The sequence below is a fragment of the Rousettus aegyptiacus genome, unplaced genomic scaffold (assembly GCF_014176215.1).
Source record: "Rousettus aegyptiacus isolate mRouAeg1 unplaced genomic scaffold, mRouAeg1.p scaffold_m13_p_17, whole genome shotgun sequence".
Lineage (NCBI taxonomy): Eukaryota > Metazoa > Chordata > Mammalia > Chiroptera > Pteropodidae > Rousettus > Rousettus aegyptiacus.
In genome coordinates, this window is record NW_023416292.1 from 32,781,006 (window position 1) to 32,808,898 (window position 27,893).

At 42.4% G+C, this 27,893-nt stretch overlaps 1 protein-coding gene across 2 annotated transcripts in view; it reads right to left on the minus strand.

Annotated features, from left to right (window-relative positions):
* The window catches only part of MAGI3 (membrane associated guanylate kinase, WW and PDZ domain containing 3), a 173,794-nt gene extending 148,178 nt beyond the window's left edge, over nt 1–25,616 (minus strand). For both annotated transcript variants that reach the window (XM_016124324.2, XM_036235067.1), the window contains exon 1: nt 24,778–25,616. In XM_016124324.2, coding sequence (XP_015979810.2) covers nt 24,778–25,093 — 316 coding nt within the window. In that variant the 5' untranslated portion in view covers nt 25,094–25,616. The remainder of the gene's footprint in view (nt 1–24,777) is intronic.
* Nucleotides 25,617–27,893: the final 2,277 nt, after the last annotated feature.

Sequence of the window (27,893 nt, forward strand, 5' to 3'; positions counted from 1 at the left end):
GAATAAATCGATTCTCTCCAAAGAGGCTAATTTTGTTTGCTTTCCAATGGCATTTATAGCTCATTTAATTCCTCAGCTTTTTCAGGAATCGTTGTGACTTAAAACATCACTTTCAGATATTTGTTTGAGGGCAGAAGAGATTATGTAGGAAATAAAGAGCGGCGGTAATTCACAAATGTACCAGGATACACAGGAAAACCAGCCTTTATTTACAAACCGGCCTTCTGACAAAAGATACAATAGCGATGATGTCTAATTATACCACCAGAACTAGTTAGTGAATACACGAGGTTTAAAAACAATAATTTAAAAATAAGGCATTTTGTGGACACGAAGATGGAGGTCGTGTGTGCGTCAAACTGCTGCTTTCCCTGTTAGATTAGGGTCAGCTTCGATATCGAAACACTGCCTCTCAACTAAGAGGAGATTAAGGCCCCCAAAATAGTTATATATTAGGGTTTTATATTTGTCGAGTTTCTGTTTTTAAACACTTTGGCAACTTATCGGTAGCTTACCCCAGGTTTGATGGTTTTTAATGTACTGACTTGAAATTTAAGCCTGATTCAATTTTTTTAAAGGGCAATATTAACAACTTGGTTATATATCTAAGATTACTTCTGCTTTTACACCAGATCCGACTATCTAAACGTGGGCAGAAAAGGGGAAGTGAGGAGTTAAATCCCGGAGATGTAAATTAGAGGAGTTGTTTACAAAGAAAATAAAAGGACCGTATCTTTTGTTGACCAAGCAGCCACCCAGGCAAAATTTTAGGTGCAACGGTACTAGGCATCCACGCGGAGCCATTGAATGGCCTAGCATCCTGATGAATCAAGACTGTTTTTCAGCATCACAGTTACTGCTGAGGTGAGGGCTGGGGGTTTCCTGTACAGTTTAATCCAAAATAATTGGAACCAAAAGAGAGAAGAATCTGGTTTTGGCTAAAAGATCTGCCGTTTGCCTAAAAAAGGAAAATAAAAATCTAAAGATGCTGAGCTAATATAGTATGATGAAAAGTATTGGCTCCGGAACCAGAAAGGTAGAATGTAACAGTTATCGAGATTCACCAAAATGTTCTAATTTTTTGGCCAAGTAATCTCATGTCTAAGAATGTTGTAGCCAAAATAATTTAAAATTGTCAAAGAAAAGTAATTATGATGATTGCTTCTGGGTGGTAAATGATTAGTAGTAATTTTTTTGCCCTGATTCTTTATATTCTATGGAACTTTTGAATACAGAATTGTGGCAGGGCTGGGATTCAAATTTAGGACTAATAACCAAAATCCAGGCTCTGTAATACAAGGAGAGGTTTGCCAAGCCCACAAAAGGAATGTCACTCAGGAAAAATGAAGCTGACTTACATTTCGGTCCTTACAAAGAATCTCCAAACACAGGGCACTCTCTCAATTAATTTCTCTTGAACAACAAAATACTGTTACAGAAAGTAATCTGGTAAGAAGGCAGATGGGGAAGCGTAATCCATCTCAGGCAAGAAACGTGGAACTGCCTGAAGAAATGTGATGATAAAAGAGGCGTCTGGGAACCCCAGGAACCTTCCTTACACTTTCCAGCCGGTTAAATCAGGCAGACTCGGGGCTGATGAGGCGATTTGAGGAAACGTTCTTACAACATTGCTCGAAATGCTGTTGTTCTTCTGAGTCATAAAGAAGGTTAAGGGGGCAATGCCCCCAAGTGGGCTTAGCAGTGACCATTCCTCACCTCGGTTTGCTGTAACTGCCCATGGAATGGGTTAATCAGATGATTTTCCTGAGGCCGACCTTTTATACAATAAGAAATGGCAAGTGGTAGGGAGGGCCAATCAGGGAGCAGGTGCTGAGACCAGACAGCCAGGGGAAAGGTCTATACAGGAAAACACCACCAAGAAGTGAAAATGAGACCAGGAAGAGGGTGGAGGGGGAAGGGGGGGGAAACACTAACTCCACTTCAGAATCTCACCTACGTCGAGGCCCCAGCCCACCTCTCCCTGATGCCACCGATGGGGTCATTTAGGTCTTATCCCAGACGTCCTACCTGGTTTTGAACTGGTACTGATTATGACCAAACTAGCCAGCATTCCTGTGTTAAGTATAAAAATTTCAGGAATGTTTCATCACAGAGATAAATCAAAGATGCCTAAGAAAAAATTAATACACGGTAATTGTATACTTTATACAACTATGTACCTGTTCGGTTCACGGGGAACTCCATAAAGAAAACCATCACTTCTTTCTCCCTTACTAGGCTTTGTTTCTAAACCTTAAGTTAAAACAAGGACACGTAAGTTGCTTAATTCAACTGGGTTAAGTCATTTTGTGTTTGCGTTTTGCTTTTCAAGAGTAGGTTTTTAAAAGACAACTCCTACTTGAAACATATTCCAAAAAATTTCAACGATCACCAATGTTGGCATCACACAAACACATACAAACACACACATACGCACACACACTTCTCTAATTCTTACTGACAAGGAACTAAATTCCACTCATGTCTCTCTGTCCTTATCAAATCTGGAAGAGATTATGCCGTGTTCTTCTCGAACCTTCCACCAAGGTAAAACCCTTCTTCAAACAAAAGTAGACTTGCCTTCCGGTCTAAAAAGTATATTAATGTAAACTCGAACATTTTTCTCAGCATTGGTAATAGAGCGACCCCATCACCACGTCCTGCTGAGCGGTGTCTACTTTACTGGACTAAGGGATATAAAGTTAATAATGTACAATGGCAAAGTACAGAACTATTAGAATACCCTGGGGTTGCAAAGTATAGAGGTAAAAACTTGTGATAGACTAATACTAGAAAAATCTCTGAAGGAAAGAAGTTTAGGACTGGATTTTGAAGGAGTATGACAAAGACTTTGGTTTGGCTATAATGGAGCATCCATATGGGGTAATAATCAGAAATGAGTTTGGAAAGAGTTGAGGGAGTTGCTGGAGGATATTAAACGTTAGAACAGAGAGGAAAGAACATTATACTCTAGTGGGTTAATTTCCTTAAAATCCAACAGTGAAATGGTTTATTGTACAAGAAAACAAAATATTAATATAAAACAATTAGTTTGACTTATAAAGACAAACATGTCTCATATTTCTGTACCAACTTATATTATTAACTTCTGAGGTTGATACTGACTTCACTGATGACCTGACTAGTTAATTCCATCAGGTAGAAACTAAAATGACATTTTCATGCCTTAGAAAATAAGGTGCTCACACAGAGCAAATGAAAATCTACAGCCTCTGTCCATAAAATTATATGCATGTTAATTTTATACAGAGGCTGAAGTGGGTTTTGTTATTTTTTTTAACCTAGTTTGAACAAGCTTCTCTACCTTTTTGAACTTCAGCTTTTATTACATTTTTAAACATAGAACAAAAGATGGAAAGAGATTTTAGAAAACAAACAAAAATCAAAGTCTAAATTCCTTGAAGGAAAGGAAATGAATCATTCCCTTTTGTACCTCTGCCTGGCACAGGATTAGTGCATAGTAGGCTTGCAAGGAACATTTGCTAATTAATTGCAAAAGGCCTCGCCAATAAGAGGATTAAAGCTTGGACAAATCCCAAGCTACATTCCTGGACCGAACATGTGAAAATGTTCTCAATCTACATTATACTGTACTTTACAAGTCCAAGCGCTAAGCTGACTTTGTAATCCAATCAAGTGCAAGGGTAATACTACATCCTTCGCATTTTGTCTTTAAAATTTGGGTCCAAGAAATTTTTAGCACAGAAACCTGTTGGCAGCAAAACCTGTCCAGTTTCCAAAATTCACTTCTATTTTTAAGTTAAAATAGAATCAAGTTAGAATCCTAGACTGATGATAACCTCCATGTTAATAATACTCGGTCCATCGAAAATTATCTACATGACCTTGAGTATATCACTTTTCTCTAAGCCTCAGTTTTCTCATCTGAAAAATGAAGAAAAAATGGACATTAAAAGCCTTCCTTGGGGAACTGTACTGATGACTGCAATTGACTGCGATATGCATAAAAGAGGGCAGACTGATGGATGGATAGAGAGACGGATTAATATGTAAAAAAGTAAGAAAACAAAGAAAACAATCTAGGCGGTAGATACACCTCTACCACAGAGAAAAGCCGGTCGGTCCTCCTAAACTCCTCTTTCTTTTTCCTACAAATGGTACCAGCAGTCACCCAGTTGCTCAAAGCAAAAACCACCACCACCAAAAAAACCAAAAAACAAAAAGACCCTAGAAGTTATTTCTCTTCCTCCCTCACCTGCAATCGATCGGCAAGTCCCGTAAATTCTTCTTTCAAAACACATCTCAAATCCATCCATTTCATTTCACTGCCATGACTCTATACCAGTCCGAGCCATTATTATCTTTCACCTGAACTAAAAGGTCTCCTTTTTTCTACTCCTGCCCTCTCCTGAATCATAAATAATGACTTTTTGAAACGTGCACGAGACAATCATCCTCCACGTTTACGATTCCCAGTGGCACTAAAAATAAAGAAAACCCAGGCCCCTGACTGCGGCTTCGAGATCCCCCACTGGCCCCGGGTTCGCCGCTTTGACCTCATCTCCATCACTCACACCCTCTAATTTCCTAGGTGCCAGCCACACCGGCCTCTATTCCCATAACACAGCGAAGTCTTACATTAAGGCCTTTATACTCTAAATTCCCTTTGGCCGGGATATTTTTTCCCTCAAAATTTTCACATGGCACACTATCTTCTAGTCATTCAACTTGCGGCGTACACGTCCCTTCCTCCGGGAGGCCCTCCCTGAATACCGGACCTAAACGTGACATTATCTCATTATCCTGACCCCTTCTTCTTAAAGCAGTAGAGTACGTTGCTTATGAGCACAGACTCTGTAGTCACACTGCCTGAATTCAGGGTCCAGCCCCATACACTCCTATTGTGTGACCCTGAGTGAGTTACTCAGCTTTTCTGTGCCCTGGTTTTCTCATACGTAAAATAGAGACGATGCTACGTCACAGGGTCACTGTGAGATTAAATATGAAGGAGATTACTTAAGAGTAATGGTTGGACCATAATAAAGGCCATTTAGGTCTGTGCTACCGTTATCATTATGGCATCAGTTTACGTTTTCTTGTTTATTTTCTACCTTATGTTAACTCCATAAGAGATCTTGTCTGCCGCTCATTTCTAAATCCCCAAGAGAGCGTTATCAAGCACTTACAGATGCTCAATAAGTATCTGCTGAATGGAAAAAATATTTTGCTCTTATATTTCATTGTACTACTGCTTCATTTGCCCTCAATATACATTTACTTACGACGTAGTATTTTTTTTTGCTTAAATTCCAGAAGTTATTTGGAAGGAAGCATTACAAACACCGCATCTTAAAGATCCCATTAATTAATTTGTGATTTTTGAAATTCCTCTTTCTCGTTTAAAAAAATAACCAAAAACAATTTAAAAATCCAGATCTTTAAGTGGGTCTCCTATTCTTTCCCACCTTAGCGGAAGCACTAATAGGTTTACTTTTCACCTGCTCATTTCACACTGCAAGTATGACGTCTGTATGTCAGGTATCTTTCTTAGAATATGTAACGAGAATTTTAAAAGACAATTTTAAAAGGGCTGTGGTTAAAGAATGACAAACCTACTACCTTAATTCGTCCACCTTTTCAACCTGAGGTCACAGAACCCTAAAAGGTCCACTTGAAGGCACAAGTCACACTGGAATGGGGTTGGGTGGAGGGCACAGCCAGGAAAACCGTTATAAGAAAGATTTATCTTTCGGTGGAGAGCGTGCAACAGAATATACAGATATCTAATTACAATGTTGTAAACCTGAAATTTATGTTATTGACCAAGGTTGCTACCTCAATAAAAAATAAAGTTAAAATAGGCAAGACAATAATATGAAATAAGTTTTAAAAAAGACTTGTCACCTACTCTACTATATTGTAGCATTTGAGCCTTAGATTTATATACAGTAACGAGTTTTGGTTACCTATCACATTAATTGCTGAAAGAATAAAAAATATTTGCTTACCCATAGGATATTAATCTACAATTTAATGTTATAAAGGTGGTCATTTTAATGTGCTAAGATGTTTCTTAACAACATGAATATGATTATTGTTATGAAATATATATTAGTTTCCTAAGGTGGCTGTAACAAAGTATCACAAACTAAGTGGCTTAAAACAACATAAATGTATTCTCAGTTCTGAAGGCTAGAAGTCTAAAACCAAGATGTCAACAGGGCCACCATCCCTCTGAGACTCTGGGTAGAATGCTCTGTCTACTTAGCTTCCGGTGGTGGCCATCGATCCTTGGCTTGTACCGACTGCATTTCAATCTCCCTCTGTCATCGCATGACATTCTCCGCTCATGCTCCTGCCTCTCGTCTCCTAAGAGCCCACCCTACTCGGGAGGACTCCACCTTAACTAAGCCTGCAATGACACTGTTTCCAAACTGTGGTGCTGGGGGTTAGAACTTGAACCTATCTTTCGGGGGCATTCAATTCAACCCATAACATACACCTAGGTATACGCTGCATTATTGTTACCTGACAGTAGAAACTTTTCAACTAGTCACTTTACTATTTACCTTTAAGACAGACACAAAGCTATTTCTGAAGTTGGATACTTAAGAAGAAGGGCCATGTTCATTTCTGGTCCAGTTCTCTAGGACTGTGTTATCCCTATGGTTTAAATAACAGCTTTATAATTACGAGAAATATAATTGGGTCAGTGATCTAAAATAGTAAGTATTCTAAACCTGTTACAAACAAGTATGTTTTTCTGCCTATTTTAAAGCAGTAGAGAAAAACACTCCAGTTAATTGCAACACTATTTTAGCAATCCTATGAGACATGGAGTATTATATTCACTTTATAGATGAGAACTCTGAAGCTTAGCAAGACTAATTTGTCCAAGTTTACGCAGCTGACAAGCAGCAGAACAGACCGGTCTTATTACAAACTCTCATTTTAAGTCATACAACTAAACTGTTGCCAGAGTTTTATGTAAAATTTCATTAAACTTTACTAAAAATCTACTTAGGTTTATTTGGCTAAAAGATGGGTTGGAGGTTGTAATTTCACCTCTGTCTACCATTATGTCTATTAACATAAAGACAATTGATCCTAAACAGTGATAAAGTAAAATTACATGTATTAAATCCTGTGTTTCTCTTTAGTTACATTATTTACAAACACACAAACAAAAAGAGGTACTCTCATTCCCCCTAGTGAAAAGATCCTTACAACAACTTGAGGTTAAAACACTGGGCAAGAAAGGGACCGAGCCGAGTGGTATGTGTGGACTATGCTGAGCACGGATGTCCTCTCAGGAGTGATCATTTCAAGCAATAAACTTATTTTTTTTTAAATATTTTTCAATTACAGTTGACATTCAAAATCATTAGTTTCAGGTTTATAGCATAGTGGTTAGATATTTATATAACTCGCAAAGCAAGCCCCCCAATAAGTCTAGTACCCGCCTAGCATTATACACTGTTAAGTTATTATTGACCACATCCTCCATGCTGTGCTTAACCATCCCTGTGATTATTTTTGAGCAGAAAACTCACAAACAGCTCATTGAGGTTGTACCACTGCTAAAAGAGAGGGGGCTCCACATAAGCACGAAGAAATTCTGGTCATATCCCCTCAACTAGTGAGGGCCTCAGTTTCCGAAAATGACCACGGAGGAGCTGTGAGCTTTTAATGTTTGCAGAGATGTTTCTTTAATTACCATCAGCCCTAGTGATGGCAGAAAAACAGCATCTTAGGAGGTAAAAAGTTTGCAAACTGCAGGCAATGAGAAAAATTATACATATCCCCATTTAGTATTTTTGGTGATGACAAACTATTTCTGTTATTATTTATGATAAGAGGTTCCTTAACACATTAAAAGTGCTGATGAAATTCTCATATGCATTATAACACTGACAGTGGATTAACAGGCCACAATTAGACAATTTTTTTATTCTTTCATTTAGTAAGAAGTTATTCTCAGAGATCATCTATTGGCCTTTCGAAGATTCATTTTCAATCACTTTTTAAAACAAGCTACTTTTAAAAAGTTTGGTTTACTAAGTGCACACCAGCTTGACTCTCTAAAACAAAGATATCAAATAAACAGTAATGTATTATCTATCTAGAAACCAGGCTTCTGGAATATTTCCAAGTCCAGAAATAGAAGAAATATAGACACACACGCTCCAGGAGCTGTTCCTGGATCTGTAAGCAAGGACAAACAACATAAAATAGAACACCCCGAGGTGTACGCCCGACCCCCCGAGACTGGACAATCCACGGGGGAGAAGGTAAGGGACACCGCGGGGGGCTGGCAGGATCTACACAAGGTCGGCTTTTTCTTTGGAAAGCAGAGACGTGTGGGAGAAGCAATCGGCATAAAGAGAAAACCCAACTGGAGACGTGAGCAGAGAGCGAGCCACGGATCAAAGGCCGCTGGGGCTGTGAGCCACCGACAGTGCAGACGCAGTCAGCGCCCGAGCGCGTCCTGGAGGCAGAGGCGGCGGCGACGAGCGCAGAGAGAAAAGCCATCAGCTGTGCCCCAGGAGTCCGGCCCCGGGGCTGAGGGCACTGCACGGCGGGCAGCCGCTCTACGCACCAGCAGCTACGACGGTCCGTGCGATGCTGATCCGTGAATAAAAAACACACGCATGTGTGTATGTATACAAATACACGTTTATAACAATCATCCCTTAGTAGAGATCTCGCCCTCGTTCTCATGTAAAATGAACTGGAGGGAGGGTGTGAACCCTAAACTGTCCGTCACAGATGCCTCTGAGGAGTCTCACATGTCGCTCTCCTCCCTCCCTTCCTGACCAGCTTAACTGTCTTTCCCAGAGAATCTGAACCCAAACCGTCAACGCACCATCTCCTCCTCCTGATAAAAAGGCACACGAAGTAAATGAAACAAAATTCCAGCGCGTTCTACTAAGGTTTGAAACACACGGAAACTCACGGTTGCATGTAGTTTCGAGAATGGGGAATACGAAAATAAGGCTGAATCTCCGGGAGACTAGGGCTGGCTGGAGGGTGATTCCAGAATGATCCTGGACCTTGGGAAGAAGAGTCCACGGCCCTCCCCTCCATGCCCTGCCACCGCGCCTGACATCATGCGTCACTTCTGCTCACTCGGTTTCTCCTCCCTTAATTTTCACTTGGTGCATGGTGTGGCGTGGCCTCTCCAACCTCGACCCTTGCCCCCAACCCCCACCATCGGTGGTGTGTTTGGAAAATGCCAACAACTCCCACCATACCCGCGCGGCAGTGAAAACACGGCTGGGAAGAGAAATGAGGGCGCAAGCCGTTACGCAGGACCCCGACCGTCCACACCTGACAGGACTCAAGAACACGGATCGCGGGGAAATGCAGTGAAATTAGGAAATGACGAAACAGAGCAGAATGGTGGGGGTGGGCGTGGGGAGAGGGTGGTAAGAGAGTGTGAACTGTGTTATAAGATGAATAAGGCCTGAGGATCTAACGTATAACACGGTGACTACAGCTGATACCGCGACCGTCATGAGCCACGTGACGACATTTCAGCCAAGTGTGGACTGCACATACAATGGTGGTCCCACAAGGTTATAGTGGAGCTTTAGTATTTAGACGTCACAATTATAAAGAAAGAAAAAAATATATAATTGCCTGTAAGAAATGAAGGATTTACGGTTCAGGAGTAATTTTTTTTTTTTCTCTGGCAGGATCAATATCTGTAGGACTCGGCAATAGATTCTCTCTCACCCAGGGCACCTCAATTTTGAGTGCACAGAGCAAAAGAAACCACCGACAAAACAGAAAGGTGACCTGCCTAATGGGAAGACATTTGCAAATCAGACATCCAAGAAGAGGTTAATAGCCAAAAGAAAGAAAGAACTCATATATCATAACGACAAAAACCAAAAACCTGATTTAAAAAAAATGGGCAGAGGATCTGAACAGACATTTTTCCAAAGAGGACATACAGACGGCCAAGAGCCACATAAAAGATGTTCGACATCACTGCTCATTTGGGGAATGTGAATCAAAGCCACAATGAGACAGCCATTCCAACAGATGTGACATCATCAAAAAGACAAGACGCCACAAGTGTTAGAAAGGGCGCGGAGAAAAGGGACCCCCTGTCGCACTGTTGGTGGGAGGGCGAATTGGTGCGGCCACTACGCAAAAGTATGAGGGTCCTCAAAAAACTTACCATGGAACTACCGTATGACCCGGCAATTCCACTTCTGGGTATTTGCCTGAAGAATAAGAAAACACTAATTCGAAAAGGTATGGGTACCTCTGTGTTCGCTGCAGCATTATTTACAATAGCCAAGATGTGGAAAGGACCTAAGTGTCCAGTGAGAGAAGAAAGGATAAAGATGATGTGGCATATATATCCAAAATGCAGAAAGGATGCATACATCTCAACAATAAAAACAAACAAACAAAAACACATTAAAAAATTGGCAGAGGATCTGAATAGGCATGTTCCCAAAGCTGTTCACAATCACTGCTTATCTGGGGAATGCAAGTCAAAAGCACGACCATCCATACAGACATTGGACGACTACTCAACCATACAGATGGTGAAATCCTGCCATTGGTGACATGGATGAACCTAGACGGTATTATGCTAAGTGAAATAAGTCAGAAAAAGACAAATACCACATGATTTCACTCGTATGTGGAATGTAAAACGAAACAAATGGACAAACAAACTCATGGAGGCAGATAACAGACCGGTGGTTACCGGAGGGAAAGGCGGGTGGAGGGAGGGGGAAATGGGTAAAGGGGTCCACTGTACGGTGGAAACTAGACTTTGGGGGGTGAGTGCAACGCAGTATATTCGGATGCTGAATCATCATACTGCACACTTGAAACTTACATGTTATAAACCAATGTGAAGTAGGTAGATGGATAGACATTTTACACACACGGATTACATCCCAGTCGGTCAGCCACTGACCCGTTTCAGCACAGAGGGGCCTGTCGCCCCAGTGCTACTGAGTCCTCATTCCACTGACCCTGGGGCCCCTTCGCCCCTCCTGACGGTCACCGTTCTGGTGGTCCGCGCCTCGCCCAGCCAGCTTCTCCTCGGTATTTCAACCAGCCCAGCCCGCATCCCTGTTCAGGGAGCAGCACCAGCAGCTCCGACGTTCTGTTTCTGACCCCGCGGGGAGGCGGCAGGGGGAGGGCTTGTGGGACAGTCTTTATGGCATCTGCCTCGTGAGCGGCACTGACCTTCACCTTCACCGTCACTCACCACTTGCTCACCAACTCCCTCATGGCAACCTCGGTCCCACAGGCTCCACACGGTAAGTGTGCCGGACAGGTGCACCATTTTCATTGTTCGTACTGACCCTTTTCTACATTCAGATGTGATGAGAGACAAATACCACCTTGTTACAGTTGCCTGCGGTATTCAGTACAGTAATGTGCTGTGCAGGCGTGTGGCCTCGGAGCAGGGGGCTAGCCCATGCAGCCTAGGTGAGCAGGAGGCCTAGCCCACGCAGCCTAGGTGAGCAGGGGGCTAGACCAGCTAGGTTTGTGCAAATGCCCTCGACAATGTTCGCACAACAAAATCGCCTAATGATGCCTTTCTCAGCACCTATCCCCATCGTTAAACAATGCATGACTGCATATTATATAAATGAAATTTGCTAAGAGTAAAACATAAGTGTTCTCACCAAAAAAAAAAAAAAAAAAAAGGTAAATCTGTGAGGTGATGGATGTATTAACTTAATTGTGGGACTCTTCACAATGTATACATAAATCATCAAGTTGCACACTTTAAATATATTACAATGTTGCCAATTATACCTCAATAAAGCTGAAAACATAAGAAAACAATTTAGAGTGTTGAGGTTTTGTATTTTAACATATCTTAATTATGATAAATCATTAATGATTAATATAATTCTGTTAATACGATGTTTCGTATCATCATCATTTTATGCGACTTAATTTTTTCTAAATGTCTGTTGGGCAACTTACTTGTAAAATTCCTGACATTTAACCAGTCTCATGAAAGAGCGGAGCCAACTGCAGCGCATCGAGCGAGCTCCCACTGCTAATTGGAAAACCTTTCCTTTTTGTCTTAGTACAGGTCCCCAGGAGAGATGCTTCCGGCCCCATTCATCTTTTCAAGCCACAGAAATCTCGGGCTGCTGACCAGCCTGTGAACTGGCTGAGGTGCCCGCTCTGCACTGGATGCCTGCGGCTCGCGAGGGAGGTCGAGATCAAGTGATATAAAACACAGATGTCCCAGCGGCCGAGACAGCAGGTAGGACAGACACAGACCGACCCAGCACGAAAGGTCACTACAGATGTTAATCCACTGGCCACGATCATGCCGACTACAGCTCATTTCAAAGAGAGGAGCTCGCAGAAATGACAATGAGTCATCGAGAAAAGGGCGGTATCGCATTAAAAATACTATGTTTAAGAAGATGAGTGTGTGTGTGTGAAAGGGTCGGCTGACACTCAGCATCCACGTCCTTATCGGATGCCTTCCTGGAATGCCATACTTGGAAGACTAAACACTGGTGTTTTCCAGACTCCTTTACAGCTAGTATCGGGATGCAAATGTGATTCCGCGATTAAGATGCAGGACGCGACACGTGGAAGGCAGACGTGAAGCGGCGCTCCCTCGGCCTGGAGCTGTCCGGTGCCTTCGGCCAGCACGGACACGTCAGCGCCCCGTCTCCAGCCGCGAGGGTGCTGACGGACGGCGGCCCAAGCAGTGCCAGGTTCGGCAGCCCGGTGCCTAAGTCGCCGGTTCACGGGCATCGAGGAGAAGTTGCAGCAGCAGCACCAGCCGGATGTGACGTGTCACACTTGAAGCAGTCGCACTGGCGTCGATGGTGACTACTGGTCTTGATCACGGCTACAGCGGCGCCTTCTTGCCATGGTTTCGGGGGCGACCTCCTGATTGACGCTTTCCTGGCTGTGGCAGAGGCGGCAGCTCCGGTGGCAGGTTGTTCCGCGGTGTCACCGGACATCATTCTCAGAGGCCTGGCCCAGGGCCCCGCCCTCCAAGCCCTTGCGACAATTTCCTAAGCAGCTGATTCCCTACATCATTTTTTTTGCACTGAACCTTGACTGATACTGCAAAGGAGTATACGGTAGGCCAACTGCGGAAAGATTTTCCTCATATCTACACTTAACCCTATTCTTTTACAGACATATAAAGGGCCCAAGCGAAATGCACACCATTCCCATAGTTTTACCTAATGAATATACGATCTCCCCCAGAACTGCCACGTCCATCATCTTTCTCCGGTTTTGCCTCACACAGGTGAGTCCCTTCTCCTCTGCTCTGGCCAGCTTCTCTGTGGCCCGAGACATCCACGTGTCCAGTACCCAGCGGGAGCCATTATTGTAGCCAGACGAGCTCAAGGACCCTGAGCCAAAAGTGCCCTTGACAGTTCACCTCCCACATCCCTGAGCAGGACACAGCCCTACGACTCATCTTCCCCTTCGCATCCTCCGGGCAGCTGGGAGGGGAGGAGCAGAGCCGGCTCTACGCTTACAGTGTCACCCCACAGAGAGGGGTCGGGATGGCAAGAGCATCTCCATTCAGAAGGATTGTACTGAAAGCATTGTGAAGGCTATTTCTGATTGAAAAATTATTTTTCAAAAGCTAACACAACCAACGAGAACATTCAGCTGTTGCGCCAGCTAACAATTTTCTAACTACTTAATCTTAACTGTAAGCTACAGCATTACGGAGGGCGACGAATGCCCTGACGACCTGTGGTGCGTGCTTAAAATTCTTCCCTGTGCTCCATCCTGGAGGTTTCCACGGCCTCTAATGATACACATGAAGGCCGACAGCCTCACAAATGGAGTCGATGCATTCTACTTGACTCCAAAAGAATGCAGAATCCATAAGGAGGCAGATATGTTTAATCGATTTTTTTTTTCCACGAGTTTCCTACAGAAATTCTTATGCCAGAAACCAAAACAATAAAAGGAGCCCGAGTGCCAGTCCCTGCTCTGCCCGCTTCCCGCTAGGACTCCTCAGCAGACCTACCTGCCGTAACTAAGGCTCCATTTATTTATCTGTAGACTTAAGGGCATTCGGTTGGACTGCTATGGTTCCTTCCAGTTGAGTGACTGAGACTGACTTTAAGGCCAAATAAAAAACATAACAGCACAAACACTTGAAGAATAAGAGACGCCAACCCTCCACAGAGGCTTTAACTGCCTCTTCAAAAGAACCACCTCACTGTGCAGCCTTTGAAGCCTGGAAGGAAAGAGACCTACTTGACTACAAGGACATGTTCTTCTACCCAGCTGCGTCAAATTTTATTTAAGCAAAGGATATTCTGAAGAGAGTCTACATACTTATTCAAAAAATTCCTTATTCCAACATATAGCCATCCCTACACTCATCAGAACATTTTTCGAGGCTACCTGTCCCAAGATAAGTGTGCTAATAAACACCTTCCTGATGAGTGAATTATAGAGCAAGTGAACAGGAAACACAAGAATGACATATTTCCAGTATCGAATATACAATTTTCACAAGTATATTTATTCTAAAAGTATCTAGGCTTTCACATGTAACTGCTGAAAATATTTTCTTACGAAGGTAGCAAGAATTAATGCTAACTTTGATTAGTAACTCTTCGGAATAACGACTTCATCGTTCAGTTGAGCTGTACAGATTGAACTGCATGCACTGCCACCAACTTTGTTTTGAAATAGAATCGAGCAATGAAGCTTTCAAGTACTCGCCCAGTATTTTACTGCATTTAACACCCACTCAAACAATTCGAGACTGGGCGGGGGGGTGGGGGGGCAGGCGTTTCTTTTAATAGAGAAAGAGCAAGTAAGACAGATCTGTCAGACAGATGAAATACTATTCTATCTGGAAATTGAAGGACGAGGATTCAAAATTGTTTCAGTTCATAGTTGTCCCCGTGAGTCCAGGTGACCTTCAGCATATTAATCTTTCCAAATCTCGGTTTTCTCACGCGTAAAAGGGAGGTGACAATCTGACTTGTGGAGAATAGCAATGCACAGGTTTCTTTATAGGAGTGTGTATGTGCTAACGTACACATCTTTGAAAACCAAATAAGACAGCGACGCAATGCTCTGACACACGGTTATTGCTCAGTAAATGGCAGCTAGTGTTATCATGACAAGTGCCCAAGATGGAATATTCTTATTAGACTTAAGGCAAGTTGTCAACTTGCAGTTGCCACTAAAGGGAGTGTGATGTGTCATTTCACTCATTGACATGACGATGTGAGATAGCTCTAGTTAGCAAATTTAATTCTATTCAAAGGGGATTAAGTTCTTCATTAGCATGTACATTCCAACTTAAATCAAACGCTGTAATTAGCGAATAGTATCCTTAGCTAATGTTAATAATATTTTGACAAAGTGTTCTCCCAAAAACTACAGAAGTGGGTTAATATAGTTCTGTGAGCAGAGGTAAAGAAGACTGTATTATTTTAACAGATTCCATGGCTTAGCCAATACATAAAATTAATATTGGAGAGCTCTAGTCATCACAGGATTTTACGATAGAAGCAGTGATTTTCCAGATATGGTCTGAAGAAGTCCCAAGTGAGACATAAACTAATCGAAAGATACAAAACCCTTTCTGTGATTCTTACTGACCAATCAATCACACCCAACTCCATGGATGTTCATTTTTATGCACAGTAAGCGTATTTACCAGTCACCTCCCAACATTTCACACTCACTCAAGGTCCAACTACCAGACAGAACCTGGCAAAACTGCTGAACTCCTGCTGTGCTCATCATCAACCGAAGGCCGAGATCACAATTATTGTGTTCGAGGCACCAGAGTTAATGACACCAGCACACGACCTAGAGCATAAAACTCGCACGGAAAGGTGTTTCAGCCTCCACCTCTACTCCAAGTAGCTCTGTTCCCACAGAGGTGGACACAGTTCATCCTGCAGTGTTTGCCACGTGACATTCTGGGTGATTAAATGGATACCGCATTCTACACAGTGTGTCAAAGTCAAGAGTCAGTGAAGTAGTTCTTTCAGCTTCTGGAGATTGTGGTGAAAAGGTATTATTAGGGAGCCCTTAGAAATAGTAATGCAGTTTCAATATATGTTTTAAAAGACCATTGTTTTACGAACCACACTTTTACCCAAGTTGTCCATCAGAGGACATTTTGGCTGTTTCCATGTCTCAGCCACTGTGAATAATGCTAAATGAACATCAAGGTACATATATCTTTGCAAACAAATGTTTTCAATTTGGAAGGTAGACACCCAGAAGAGATTACTTGGTCATATGGCAATTCTACTCTTAATTTCTTGAGGAACCTCCCATACTGTTTTCCATGGTGGCTGTACCAGTTTACATTCCCACCAGCAGTGTATGAGGGTTCCTTCCCACCCCCCCTCCCCGCCCCCAACACTCTCTCCAACACTTGTTATTACTTGTCTGTAATAGCCATTCTGTAACAGGTGTGAGGCAGTATCTCATTATGGTTTTGATTTCCGTTTCCCATGGAATACTAGCCATAGGATGAGATACTGCCATTTGTGATCATATGAATGAATCTAAGCGAAATTAGAAAAAGTCAAGAAGCACATGATTTTACTCACATGTGGGATATAAAACAAAGCAACAAATGAGCAAAAACTCAGACACAGACGACAGTTCAGTGGCTACCAAAAGGAAAGGGGGCATAGAAAAGGGTAAAGAGGGACATAAACATGGTGACGGAAGGAGACCTGACTTTGGGTGGTGAACACAAAATGCGATATACAGATGACGCATTATAGAATTCTACACTTGAAACCTATGTAATTTTGTTAACCAATGTCGCCCCCAATAAATTTAACATTATATGTAACAAAAAGATCATTGTTCTAAAAGCAAAACATCCTGAACAGCAATTAGTTTAGGATTTCAATTCCAAAATGATGCAATATTAAGTTTAAAAAATTGCATTAACTAGACTAATGATCATTTTCTCAAAGCCAGAGATGATTAAATGATCCTTCGAAGTATTCTACCTACTTAAGAACAAGCAAAATTGATTTAGAGAATCTGATTTGATGTTTTTTTTAAAAAATCAGAAAATTGAAGAGAAACTACAAGCAACACTTTGAAATTGTGCACACCAAGGTATTATCATCCCAATTTTTTAAAGGTAAAAGCAGTTTTTAGATTTAAAAAAACAAAACATAATGTTTTAGTAAAATCAGTGTCTCATTGTGGACTACAGCCAGTTTTTTTTTAAAAATATGATAGTTTTGTGCCAACTGTGTACTGTTGTTGGCTTCAAAGTCAGATTAAATGTCATAAAAGAGGCCATTTCTTACAGTATTGTCTCCCCAGCACCCCACCTTTTGAGCTCCCACCCCTCCCTTATCTCCTGCGGTCCTAGTACAGTTATGAATCATTGTGCTTTGTACACCCAGCTGCAAGCGTACACATGTGACCAGGCCTGACCAATCATGGAACCCCACTGCCCGCTTTCCACAAGTGGTCCAACAGATGGGCACAGGGCCAATGAAAGTCCCTGCATGAGATTTGTCATTGGAGTCCAGAAAAAAAAAGATGAGACGCTTTAAGGGCTCTGTATGACTTGGAGATTCAAAGTCACCTTTCCTGCTACACTGAAAGCCAAACTGAAAAGGAAGCCAACCCAGAGGAAAAGAGAGTCAAGTGAATTGAGATCACGAATCCAGCTGTCCCTGTCCTATGCCTGGGTTTTCATACATGCGAGCCAATAAGTTTCTTCTTAGCCTAGATTAACCTTTATAGAGTTTCTGTCACTTGCTACAGAATCCTAACAAATACATGAACTGGCATGTAAATTAGGAATTGTTTTCCCTTCCTGCTGAGATTTAAGCTACACGTCACAAGATGCCTGTTGCGAACTGGATAACCATATGCAAAGAGTAATATTATCTCCAGGGCTACTCCATTAAAGTGCATTTTTTATAAGTTATTTTAGCAATTGGGGGAGATCGTTTTATGAACATTATAGATGTCTAACTAATGTACTGTATACTTGAAACTAATTTAAATGAATAAATTTATTTTTAAAAGTTATTTTATTGGAGGAAAAAACAAAGTCAATTTAGTTTAATTCTATTTGATAAGTTCAAAAATAAAGCATTTACTAATAAATACCTCTTTTCCCCTTTCAGAGTATTTTCATTTCATTAAACTACTACTGTTAAATGTCATGTATAGGAAAATTCCATTTTTCAGTCACATGCCATTCCCAGTCAGAACTAAAATGAGATGAAAGGTAGCCTCTCACGAACTTCTCTGAAGAAAAATAACATTTAAAATTCTCTGCAAAACAAAAAAGCAAAGAGCCTAAGATGCCCATGTTTTAATTAAGTAGATCAGTTACTGTTCATATTGGCATACCCAAAAAAGGGAAGCCTCTAAATAAGTCATAATTATTCAATATGAAGCAAAAATTTCTCTCCGTTTCCCATTCCATAATTTTTTAGAACCCTAAACTCCAAATAAATCATAGCAGAAAAGTTTAACCCTGCATATTTCTTATGGAGCCTCTAAAGCATAACTCTGGCACAGGTATTAATGAAACAAAATAGCTTACAATCTATGAGCACAGTCTCTCTCTCAGAGATTTAGATAATGTCACAAGTCAAATTACGGTCTTTAGGACACGGTCCATGCTCCCCTAGCCACACAGGAAATTGGGAGGAGAGGGGGATAAATGCTTCGGGGAACCACTACGATGCGGCTGTATCAGGATAAAAGTGTGGGGTTAGGGGGACATAATGCTACCTTCCTCTAGAAGTCAACGAAAAAGAAAGCAGGGCTAAGGTGGAAACATATTTTCAGCTCTCTTTTTGCAAACTGTTTTTTTCCCATAAAATTGGCTACATTTCCAAAGCGAGCCAAGAAAGCCTATCAACCATAAAGCATAGCGCTAATGGTAATAGTTCATCTACGTTATAAGTAAAGCTAGTCACAGTTTTACACTGAGTTCGATAATGCTGAAGGTAGAAATAGCATTAATCACCTTACCAATGTTGTTACGGAAGAAAAACATTTCAAGTTGCAATTTTAAAAAATGTAGAGACCATTTACAATGGATCTACCTATGCATTTAAACACTATGATTTCCCCTCTATTTTCCAGTTATTCTATAACGTGGGTTTTATGTTTTTACAAAATACGAAATAAAGTTTTATACACAGACAAAACCACTGAGATGGGCTATACTATAGACCGTTCCGTATTGCACATTCTTGCCCCATGTTTTTCTCCTGATTTTACGTACTACTGAGCAGATCCAAATTCCACTCAGCCAAAACGTCTCCATCTTTCAAAGCTCAGATGAGTTCAAAATTCTTCACAAGTCCCTCCCCAACCAGCCCCATCAGAAAATAAGGGCAGGTGGCAAGGACATAAAAAACAATGACAGCTGTCTTCCACCTTGCGTCCGTACATATTTAACTTCCACAAATTCACTATGCATTCCCAGTTGAGGACTGTTTCTTAGAAGTAAAAGACAGGGTTTTGTTGTTGTTGTTGGGTTTTTTTGGGGTAAGACTGATCTCTTTGATGCAAACTATTTCATCTGGTGTTCAACCAAAATATAGCAACAGGTTCCAACACTGGGTGGAAAAGTAGCATGTAGGACTCATCCTGAAAATGGTACAATACGAACACAATGTATAAAATGTAGTGCAGAATAAAATAAAATTGTGCTGTAAAATACACTGTAAAAAGAGTAGAAATACAATGTTATTTTAAGGGCAATTTAAATTTAAGGGATTTTCAAAAGACAGTTTTGTTTATATGTGACTTCCCTCTTTTTGAGGGGACTTAACCAAGTCCTCTGGAAGATGCAAATCCACATCACTGTTAGAACACTGTGACAGGCAACTAATTAGTCTAGCTTCCACCAAAATTCATACTAAAACTTACCTAAAGAGTTTTAAAAAATAAAAATAAAAATCTTGGAGAAAACTGAAGAAAGACAAAACCCTTACCACCAGTATTCCTTATCAATGACTCATTAAGCTCCCACTTAATTGTGAGCTTCTTGAAGACAGAGACTACACTTTGGCTCATTTTTCTATTTTGTATTTTTATATCGCCAGTGTTACCTCACGTGGTGGGTGCGCCGCTGAAGGAGTGGATGGGTGTCAGCAATAGAACTTTTTATTTTCTCTTCATAAAGCAAAATAAGCACCTTTTTTTTTTGTTTGGAAAACGTTCTGAATAATATTTGTTCACAGAAAAGGAGAGCAAGGAACTTGCCTCTCTTCCTCCACAAACAAGTCTCTCATACCAGCCTCCAAACTACTGAGATGCTGACCCTGAGGAACAGCTTTAAATCCAGGCCATTCATTCTCTCCCCTAAAATATACCAGTGCCATGTGTGTGAAGAAATTCTTTCTCAAAATTTTAAAAAGAGAAACAAAATAATTATTTAATTAAAGTAGACAGAGTTCTAGTCTCCAGTACCGAAATTTATCCTTTGTCGAATCACAGCCAAAAACTAACTTGGCAATGGGCTGAATTTGAAACCGGTAGATGATACTGAAGTGGTTCATAAACATGACATTATCTTTCAACACGCTTCCAAAACACTAAGCGCCCACAAAATTTACAAAGCACTCAGAGGTTACAAGGTAAAGACATTATATGAAACGATCCACCTGAGAAGATTATGCAGACTTCATGAGTCAGATACTTGAACACATGTGGGAGATTTGTTTTACCATCAATTTACATAAATTAGAGATGGTGGGGGAGGAGGAGAACATTGAAATTTATCTTTCCTAACGAGAGGTTTTATAAAATACACCTTAGGAACACAGAGGAAAACAACATATATTTCCCAAAGAACACAAAGTTATGTTCCAAGAAAATCAGTTTTCACATTAAACTGAATAAAATAGAAATGACCTGAAAATTGAGAGGGCTAGATGTGAAGTGTTTGTTCTGCCTCTATGGTATGAGCCCCGTACTCATGAGAATTGCAGGTGTCAGCGAACAGAGTCCAGAACTTGAAACTTGAATTATTAAAGACCAACTCTGGATGAAAAAATTGCTACCAAAATTTGAGAAAGCAGAAAAGTTTCAAATTTAAGGTTTACCACATTTACGTGCTATTTTTCCTAACAAGGGCTGCGCCACCCAATCTCTAGTTTCTACTGCTTTAAAAAGGGTAACAAGAAGTTTTTGTATTGTAAACTTAGGAAACTAACAATTAAGTCTAATTTCTCTTACCTTGCCATCTTTAAATATTACAGTCATCTAAACAAAACTCACCACAAGTCCCAAATTACCCACTAAACAAACAAAAGGCTAACAAAAAGATCCAAAAGGTAAGAAAAGGGGTAGACTTACTCACTATTGGCATAACATAAACACCCTTCCTTAAAGCTTCTAGAAACCCTTCTTCACTAGTAGGAAATGAATTTCTAAGAATACTCATTTTAACAAAATTCCCTCATAAATCAGATGTCTAAAAGAGTGAGTGATGACAACTTTTACCTAAGTTTAATTAACACAAAACAAGATCCGTTTCAAATTAGCTTTTCTTTAAACAAACCCTAACCCTGTTCCTCATGATTTTTATCTCTAGTTACAGCACCAGACCTGGGGTAGTTGAACCCAATGTGAGGGTGACAATGAGTTCATGGATTTACTGTATCAATACTTAATCTCGAGTAAAATCCACATAATCTGCAACCACTAAAATATGTGTTTTAAGGGGCATGAAGAAGTAAATAATCCATGAAACTGCATATTCGTAGTTTGAAAAATTTTAGAACAAAATTAACTACTTCAATTATTAATCGGAATAGAAATTGTTTAAAAATATACTCTGAAGTAAAATCAAAGAAGTTACTCCTGGTCACATGATTATATCATAAAACAATTTCGCCAAAGGTCCAAAGTTCTACTTCCTTAACTGCTAGGAAAGTTCAAGAGAAAACTTTTCTCTTCACAGAAAAATAAAGTGTTGTAATTAAGAAACGGGTGGAGTGTAGGTAGCACTAAAGACTCTCCGAGATGTACCAACCGCTGAGTACTACATAATACAAAATAAGAATAAGAATTCAATAAGAAATGCACTAATTCAGGAACAGCCTCACATTAGGAACTATATTTTAAAGTTACTTTCAAATCTCCACTGAAAATGATAACAAAAGAAAAAAAATAATAAAACCTCGAATCAAAGCTAAAAGCAATGACTGCCAGAAAGAACTTGGTTAAGTCGTCTGGGTGATGGTGCTGGCCTGGGCTGGGCTCCCCTGGTGTCTACCAGAACCACTGTTGCAACAGCCTTACCCCAAGCCCGGCTCATCCTTTCATCATGGACTCTGTCAGAAGGCAGTAGGAGATCACTCCCCACTAACGTTACATCTGATGGAAATGGTTAAATTTACTCTTGCATTGTCCTCGTTTCTAATTAATGCATTATGAACATAGTTTAATAAAGAGTTACTAATCAAGACGAGAGTGCTAAGGATGCTTTACAATACCTTACTAAATTAAAAAATCTATTTCTCTTACAAAGTTTAGATAAAAAGGGAAAAACCCAATGTGCAGGGAAAATTCCTTTCGAATTCTGTATTTTCATACTTCTCTAAGTGAATCTCAACACTATAGAATCTTTGTCTTCTTTAACTGTGGTTTTTAATCACACTCGAAGTTCTATGAATAACCTCTTTAAGTCTAATTTCTACTATTTAAAGTCATGTGCCTAACCTGCAAAAATATTGCTTTTTTAAAAAATGTTTAAGTAAAGCCATTTAACATAATGCCTAACATGAAGCTATCCAAAAATAAGAATATTACTTTTTAAGAAATTAAAATTTTTCCATTACAACTTGCTAAGAAACAGGAATATTAATCTCAGGTATTCTTTAGAAATTACTGAAGCAGAGTGTATCTATTAAAAAATAGGTGTGGTATTTTTATTAATAATGATTACAAAATGTCTTATTCCCATTAATATAAATTATTTCCTTTCTCTTGGCTAAACATTTAAAAGAGGACAGAATACCCACAGTTGTCTAATGACTAACAGTTTATTACTATAAAAATGTCAACTACAATCTAGGGCATATGATGTTTACGCAACACGGTATTAGTAAATACACCCTAAATTTGAGTTCTTTCCTTAAATTTGGTATAAAGGTTGAGAAAATGTATAACGTGCAGACCAGACTAATATTAAAGACACATCTTCCCAGCCTTCTATCAACTTCCTCCACAGTTAACTTCTAAACTATTTTTGAAAATAGCTATATATTTCATCTATGCCCCAACTAATCAAACAAAACACAAAGCAGTGATGCAGACGTTCTCATTACTCCCTGACTCATGGAATTTGAACTAAATGGCACCTAAACCAGTGAGTGCTGTATATATCGTATTTTGCATATTACAGACAGTGCCTGACTGGCTGAATTACAGCCCACAAGCCTTTCCTCTCCCCTTCACAAATGGCTCTAAAACTTTGAGTTAAGGATTTTTGAATTCACAGAACTATACAGAAAAAGATGTTTAAAGTCTGCCAAAGTTTTTTTTTTTTTTAATAAACAACAAAAAGAAAACCTCACATAAACCCACAAGCTTAAAATGAAAAACTTAAGATTGCAGGAATCTGTGAGTGTGTATATACACCCACAATATATACACACAAGTATACTGCACCACAGACCATCAGTAACCATTAAGCTCAAGGAGTATTAAAGAGTATTAAAGCACTGTTAAGAAAAAAAAAAAAATCGTGGAGATAACAGGTTAAATTTTTCTCCAGAATTTTCCAGCATTTTGTGGAGATGGAATGATTTTTCTAGCCCAAATGACAATTATGCAACCCTTTATACTTTGAAGCACTATATGTTCAGCAGAGCACATTCAACAAAAATAAAAAATAGTTTGATTTCTAATAATGTTGTAGTCATAATTCTCTCCTACAAACATCTCTGAAAACAGAACCACATTCTTCCAAAGCCGAAACCAACCAACACTGTTGTAGATTACAAATACGTAAGGTTTATTACTACCACGGATTTCACTGTTCAGTCTGATCAGTGCTTTGAAACTAGCAAGAATGCCGTAAGTATTAACGTGCTTTGCAGATTTTACTAGCATCCAAGACGCCAGGGCAACAGGGGCCCTTTTCATCCACTTCGACAAAATTCTCTAAAATCAAAGATTTACAAAAAGCGAAGCACCTAGGTCTTCCTTCGGAACCCAGACTACTCAGCAGCTCCCTACAGGAACACACCACTCGGCCATGCATCGCATATTGTGTACGCCATCGGTGCCCAGACACCTGAACCACCTGGGCTGGCAGAGTTAGGCTGGCAGCTCCGAGGTGTTGCCAGTGCACAAGAAACGCCGAAGCAGCTAAGCGCTCCCGGGGGCACTAGGTGGTAACCTTGGCACCAAGCGCCTCAGTAGTAAAGATCTCTTTCCCTGTTAGAATGCGGAAGACTGTTCCAAAGACAATGCTACAATCGTGAGGTCCTTTTCCACAAAGGAGAGCAGAGAAGGGACTGGTTTTCTCTCGAGTCAAAAACTCTGCGGTGGAAGACAAGAGCTACGAATTTAGACAAGCCAGATGCTGGTCGTGATTCTCTGACAGCTCGCAGAGTAACCTGCCAAGCCAGAACTCAGTTTTTCCAACAGCGAAAATGGGAATCACCACTGCCACCCCTCCCCCTCCCCAGGGAGTCCGGCACACCCTGGAGGTCTAAGATGAACCCCGGGATTGGCAGTGGGGAAGGGCCGCCGCTCGCAGGGTGCCCAGCCGGACCTCCCCGCGACAGAAAGGCAGGGCTGGTGTACCTGGCTTCACAGTCTTGAGACGGATAGGCTCGCGGAAGTGGCGGATGACAGCCAAGGTGTCCCGGTTGGTGAGCCCGCTGACAGGCGTCCCGTTCACCTCCAGCAGCACGTCCCCGGGGCTGGGCGCTTTGCCCGAGACGATGCAGCAGGTGCCCCCGCCGGGCTCCTCGCGGAGTCGCCCCAGGTAGGGGAACTCGCCGCGCTCGGCGCCGCCTCGAATCTCAGCGCCCACGTCGCCCGGGGGCCCGGCCCAGGACACCGCACACTCCTGCACCTTGCTGAGCCAGTGCTTCTTCTTCTTCAGCGTCTTCGACATCCCGAACTCCGCTGCACCATGGGGGAGACCCCGCGCCGGCAGCGGGGGCCCCGGGCGGCCCGCGCAGCCGGGAAAGGGGGGCCTCGCCGCTCGGGCCGGCGCTCCCCGAGTACAGCCCGCGGGGGGCCGGGCCGCTCCGAGCCCCGAGCCACCCCTCGGACGCCCCTCTCGGCTGCGCTCCCTGGGACCGGCCGGGCTCTGCGAGGGCCACCCCGGATCAGACCGTAGGAAAGAGAAGGGAATTGTCCCCGGGCGGCTCCAGAGGGGTTTCGGGCGGGGTCACAGCAGCCCGCTGGCCCCCGGGCTCAGCGCCCCGGCGGCGGGAAAGGCTGAGGCTGGGGGGCGGGGAGGTGCAAGGGGAAGAGCCAGGACGGGGAAGATCCGTCGGGGGTGCGCAGAAGCCCGCGTAGACCCGTCGCTGGATCGACTGTGGCTTTCGCGGAGCCGGTGCACAGAGACCAACGCCTGCCCAAGCTGCCAGGAAACTGCCGCTTTCAAACCCGCCGCAACCTCCTCCTCCTCCCTCTTCCCTTCCCCCGCCCTCGCCCGGCCCTCGCCCGGGGCCCCGCCCCCTCCCGCCGCGGCGCCCGGCGCGCTGCCGTCACAGGCCGGGCGCTGGGGCGCGGGCCGGGCTCTCGATCTGGCGCAGGGGATTGGCCCCCGGCGGGCAGGGGGTGGAGTCCCGCCGAGAGTGCGCACCGCCGATTGGCTGGTCGGAGTGGAGGAGGCGGGCACCGGGATGACTGAAGTTTAGAGAGGGTGGAAAAAAGAAGTTTGAAGTGCGAGGGAGGGCGAGGGGCGGGTCAGGGGAGTGGAACCGGCTGGGGATCGCGGGGCTGAGAGAGGCCCTCGGGCAGTTGCTGGAGCCAAGAGAAAACTGGGATAAGGAAGAGTGACCAAACTCCCCGAGGTGGAGGCGTGGCTGGCGAGCTGGATGGAGCCAGGGGCGGAGTCTGTGCGGACACAGAGAGGAATGAGTGTACTCTAGACCTGAGACAACTTGCTCGGCCCCTGGCCGGAGGTGGCGGGTCCTCCAGCGTGGCTTGTTACTGCCGATCAATGTACACTGGGTCGCTATTCTTGTTCATTCACTCAACAAATGTTTGAGGCAGGGACTTCAGAGTCCATTTGATGGAGGGTAAAATAGAGTCCTGCATAATGCTGTGTGACCTCGGGCAAATTAGACCACCTCTCCGAGCCACAGCATCCTTTGCTGAAAAGTGGAGATAATTCTACCCCTCCAAGGCGTTGGGGAAATTACACGCAGTACATCTAAAATACCTTCATAGTGCCTGGCAGAGGGTGCATGCTTCTAGCCATTTGTTAGCTGATGATGATGACTTTATGTCAGAAACTGTGCTGGGCGCTGGGGTTCAAGGGTGAAAAAACAGGCTCTGCTCTCAAGGAGGTCGCAGTCTAATGGGAGAGACTGACAAGTACGACTGCCTGAGGTGAGGCAGGGTGGGGCGATGACAGAAGGTGGATTAGGAACTCGCTGACAGAACTTGGACTCTTGCCGTCCTATTTATTTGCTATTTGACCTTGGCCAAATCTCAGCATCAAGTTCACACATCTGTAGAAGAGGTGGAGAGAGAACTAATACTAAATAAGGGACACCTTAGGTTCCTTCCGGCACTAATTTTTCAGAAATTCTCCTTGAGCCTTCTCTCTTCCCTGGCCTGACTCACACTCTTCCCTGTCTTAAAAATCCTATCCATCCTCAGCCCAAATGCTGTCTCTCTCAAGTAGCCTTTTCTGATTTCTTGTCCTCAGGTGGAAATCATTTTCTCTGAACATGATACTTTGTTTCACTTTTACACATGACACAGTCTCCTATCTTTAATGGTTGGGGAAAGCCCTTTTTTAAGCCATAAATAACCCTACAGAATCTCCTCACATCTCAGACAGTCTGGGCCGAGCGTCAACAGCTGCAGTGATTTTGTTCACACCATTGTATCAGTCAGGGCCTAGCAGGAAACAAATGGTACTTTACAAAGATGTGGGCAGGGTGTGGGAAACCACAAGGGAAGTGTGGAATCCTAGGGCTACGGGCTCAAAGATCTGTAGAAGCCAGGGGAAGGAAATGTTATGGAAACTCAGCACAGAAAGAGCAGCCTGACAGGCACCTGTGACCTTTCCTCAGGAGATGTAATTGCCTGAGGAGGAAGCTGGGAGATTTATATCTCACTTACCTCCCTCCTTCGGTCTCTTGCTGGGGCATTCTGATGGCCAAATCCAACCGGAAGCCAGAGGGCAAGAGAGCCTTTCCATGCAGTTCCTATTAGACACACACAGAAGAGGAAACGGTGCATCTGGAGAGGAAAGAAAAAAAGGGAACTATCAGCACAGTTACCATGAAGATTGCTCAAATATACCCAGATCTAAGACAAACAATCTGGAAGATTGTTTTGGGTTTTTTTCCCCCCTGGACTACTACCTACACTAACAGATTCCTAGATGAAATCTTGATAACTTCCACATCATCTATTTTTGCAGAAACTGAGAAAGCATCTTTCCCAGCCCAGATTCTATCTATTAGGCTATCTTTGGCCACAAGGAACAGAAAACCTGACTAACAGTAGCTTAAAGCATGAGGTCATTTATTTCATTTTTAACATGTAGTTCAGATATAAGTAGTCTCAAGGGTAGGTAGTTCAATAGCACAGTCATTTCATTAAGGACCCAAGCTCTTTTTGTGTTTGCTCTCTACTGGCCTTAGTCTCCAGGCTTGTCACCTCTTGATTGCTATGGGGCTGCTATAGCTCCAGACATCACATCCTCAGAGGTCATTGTACAAGCA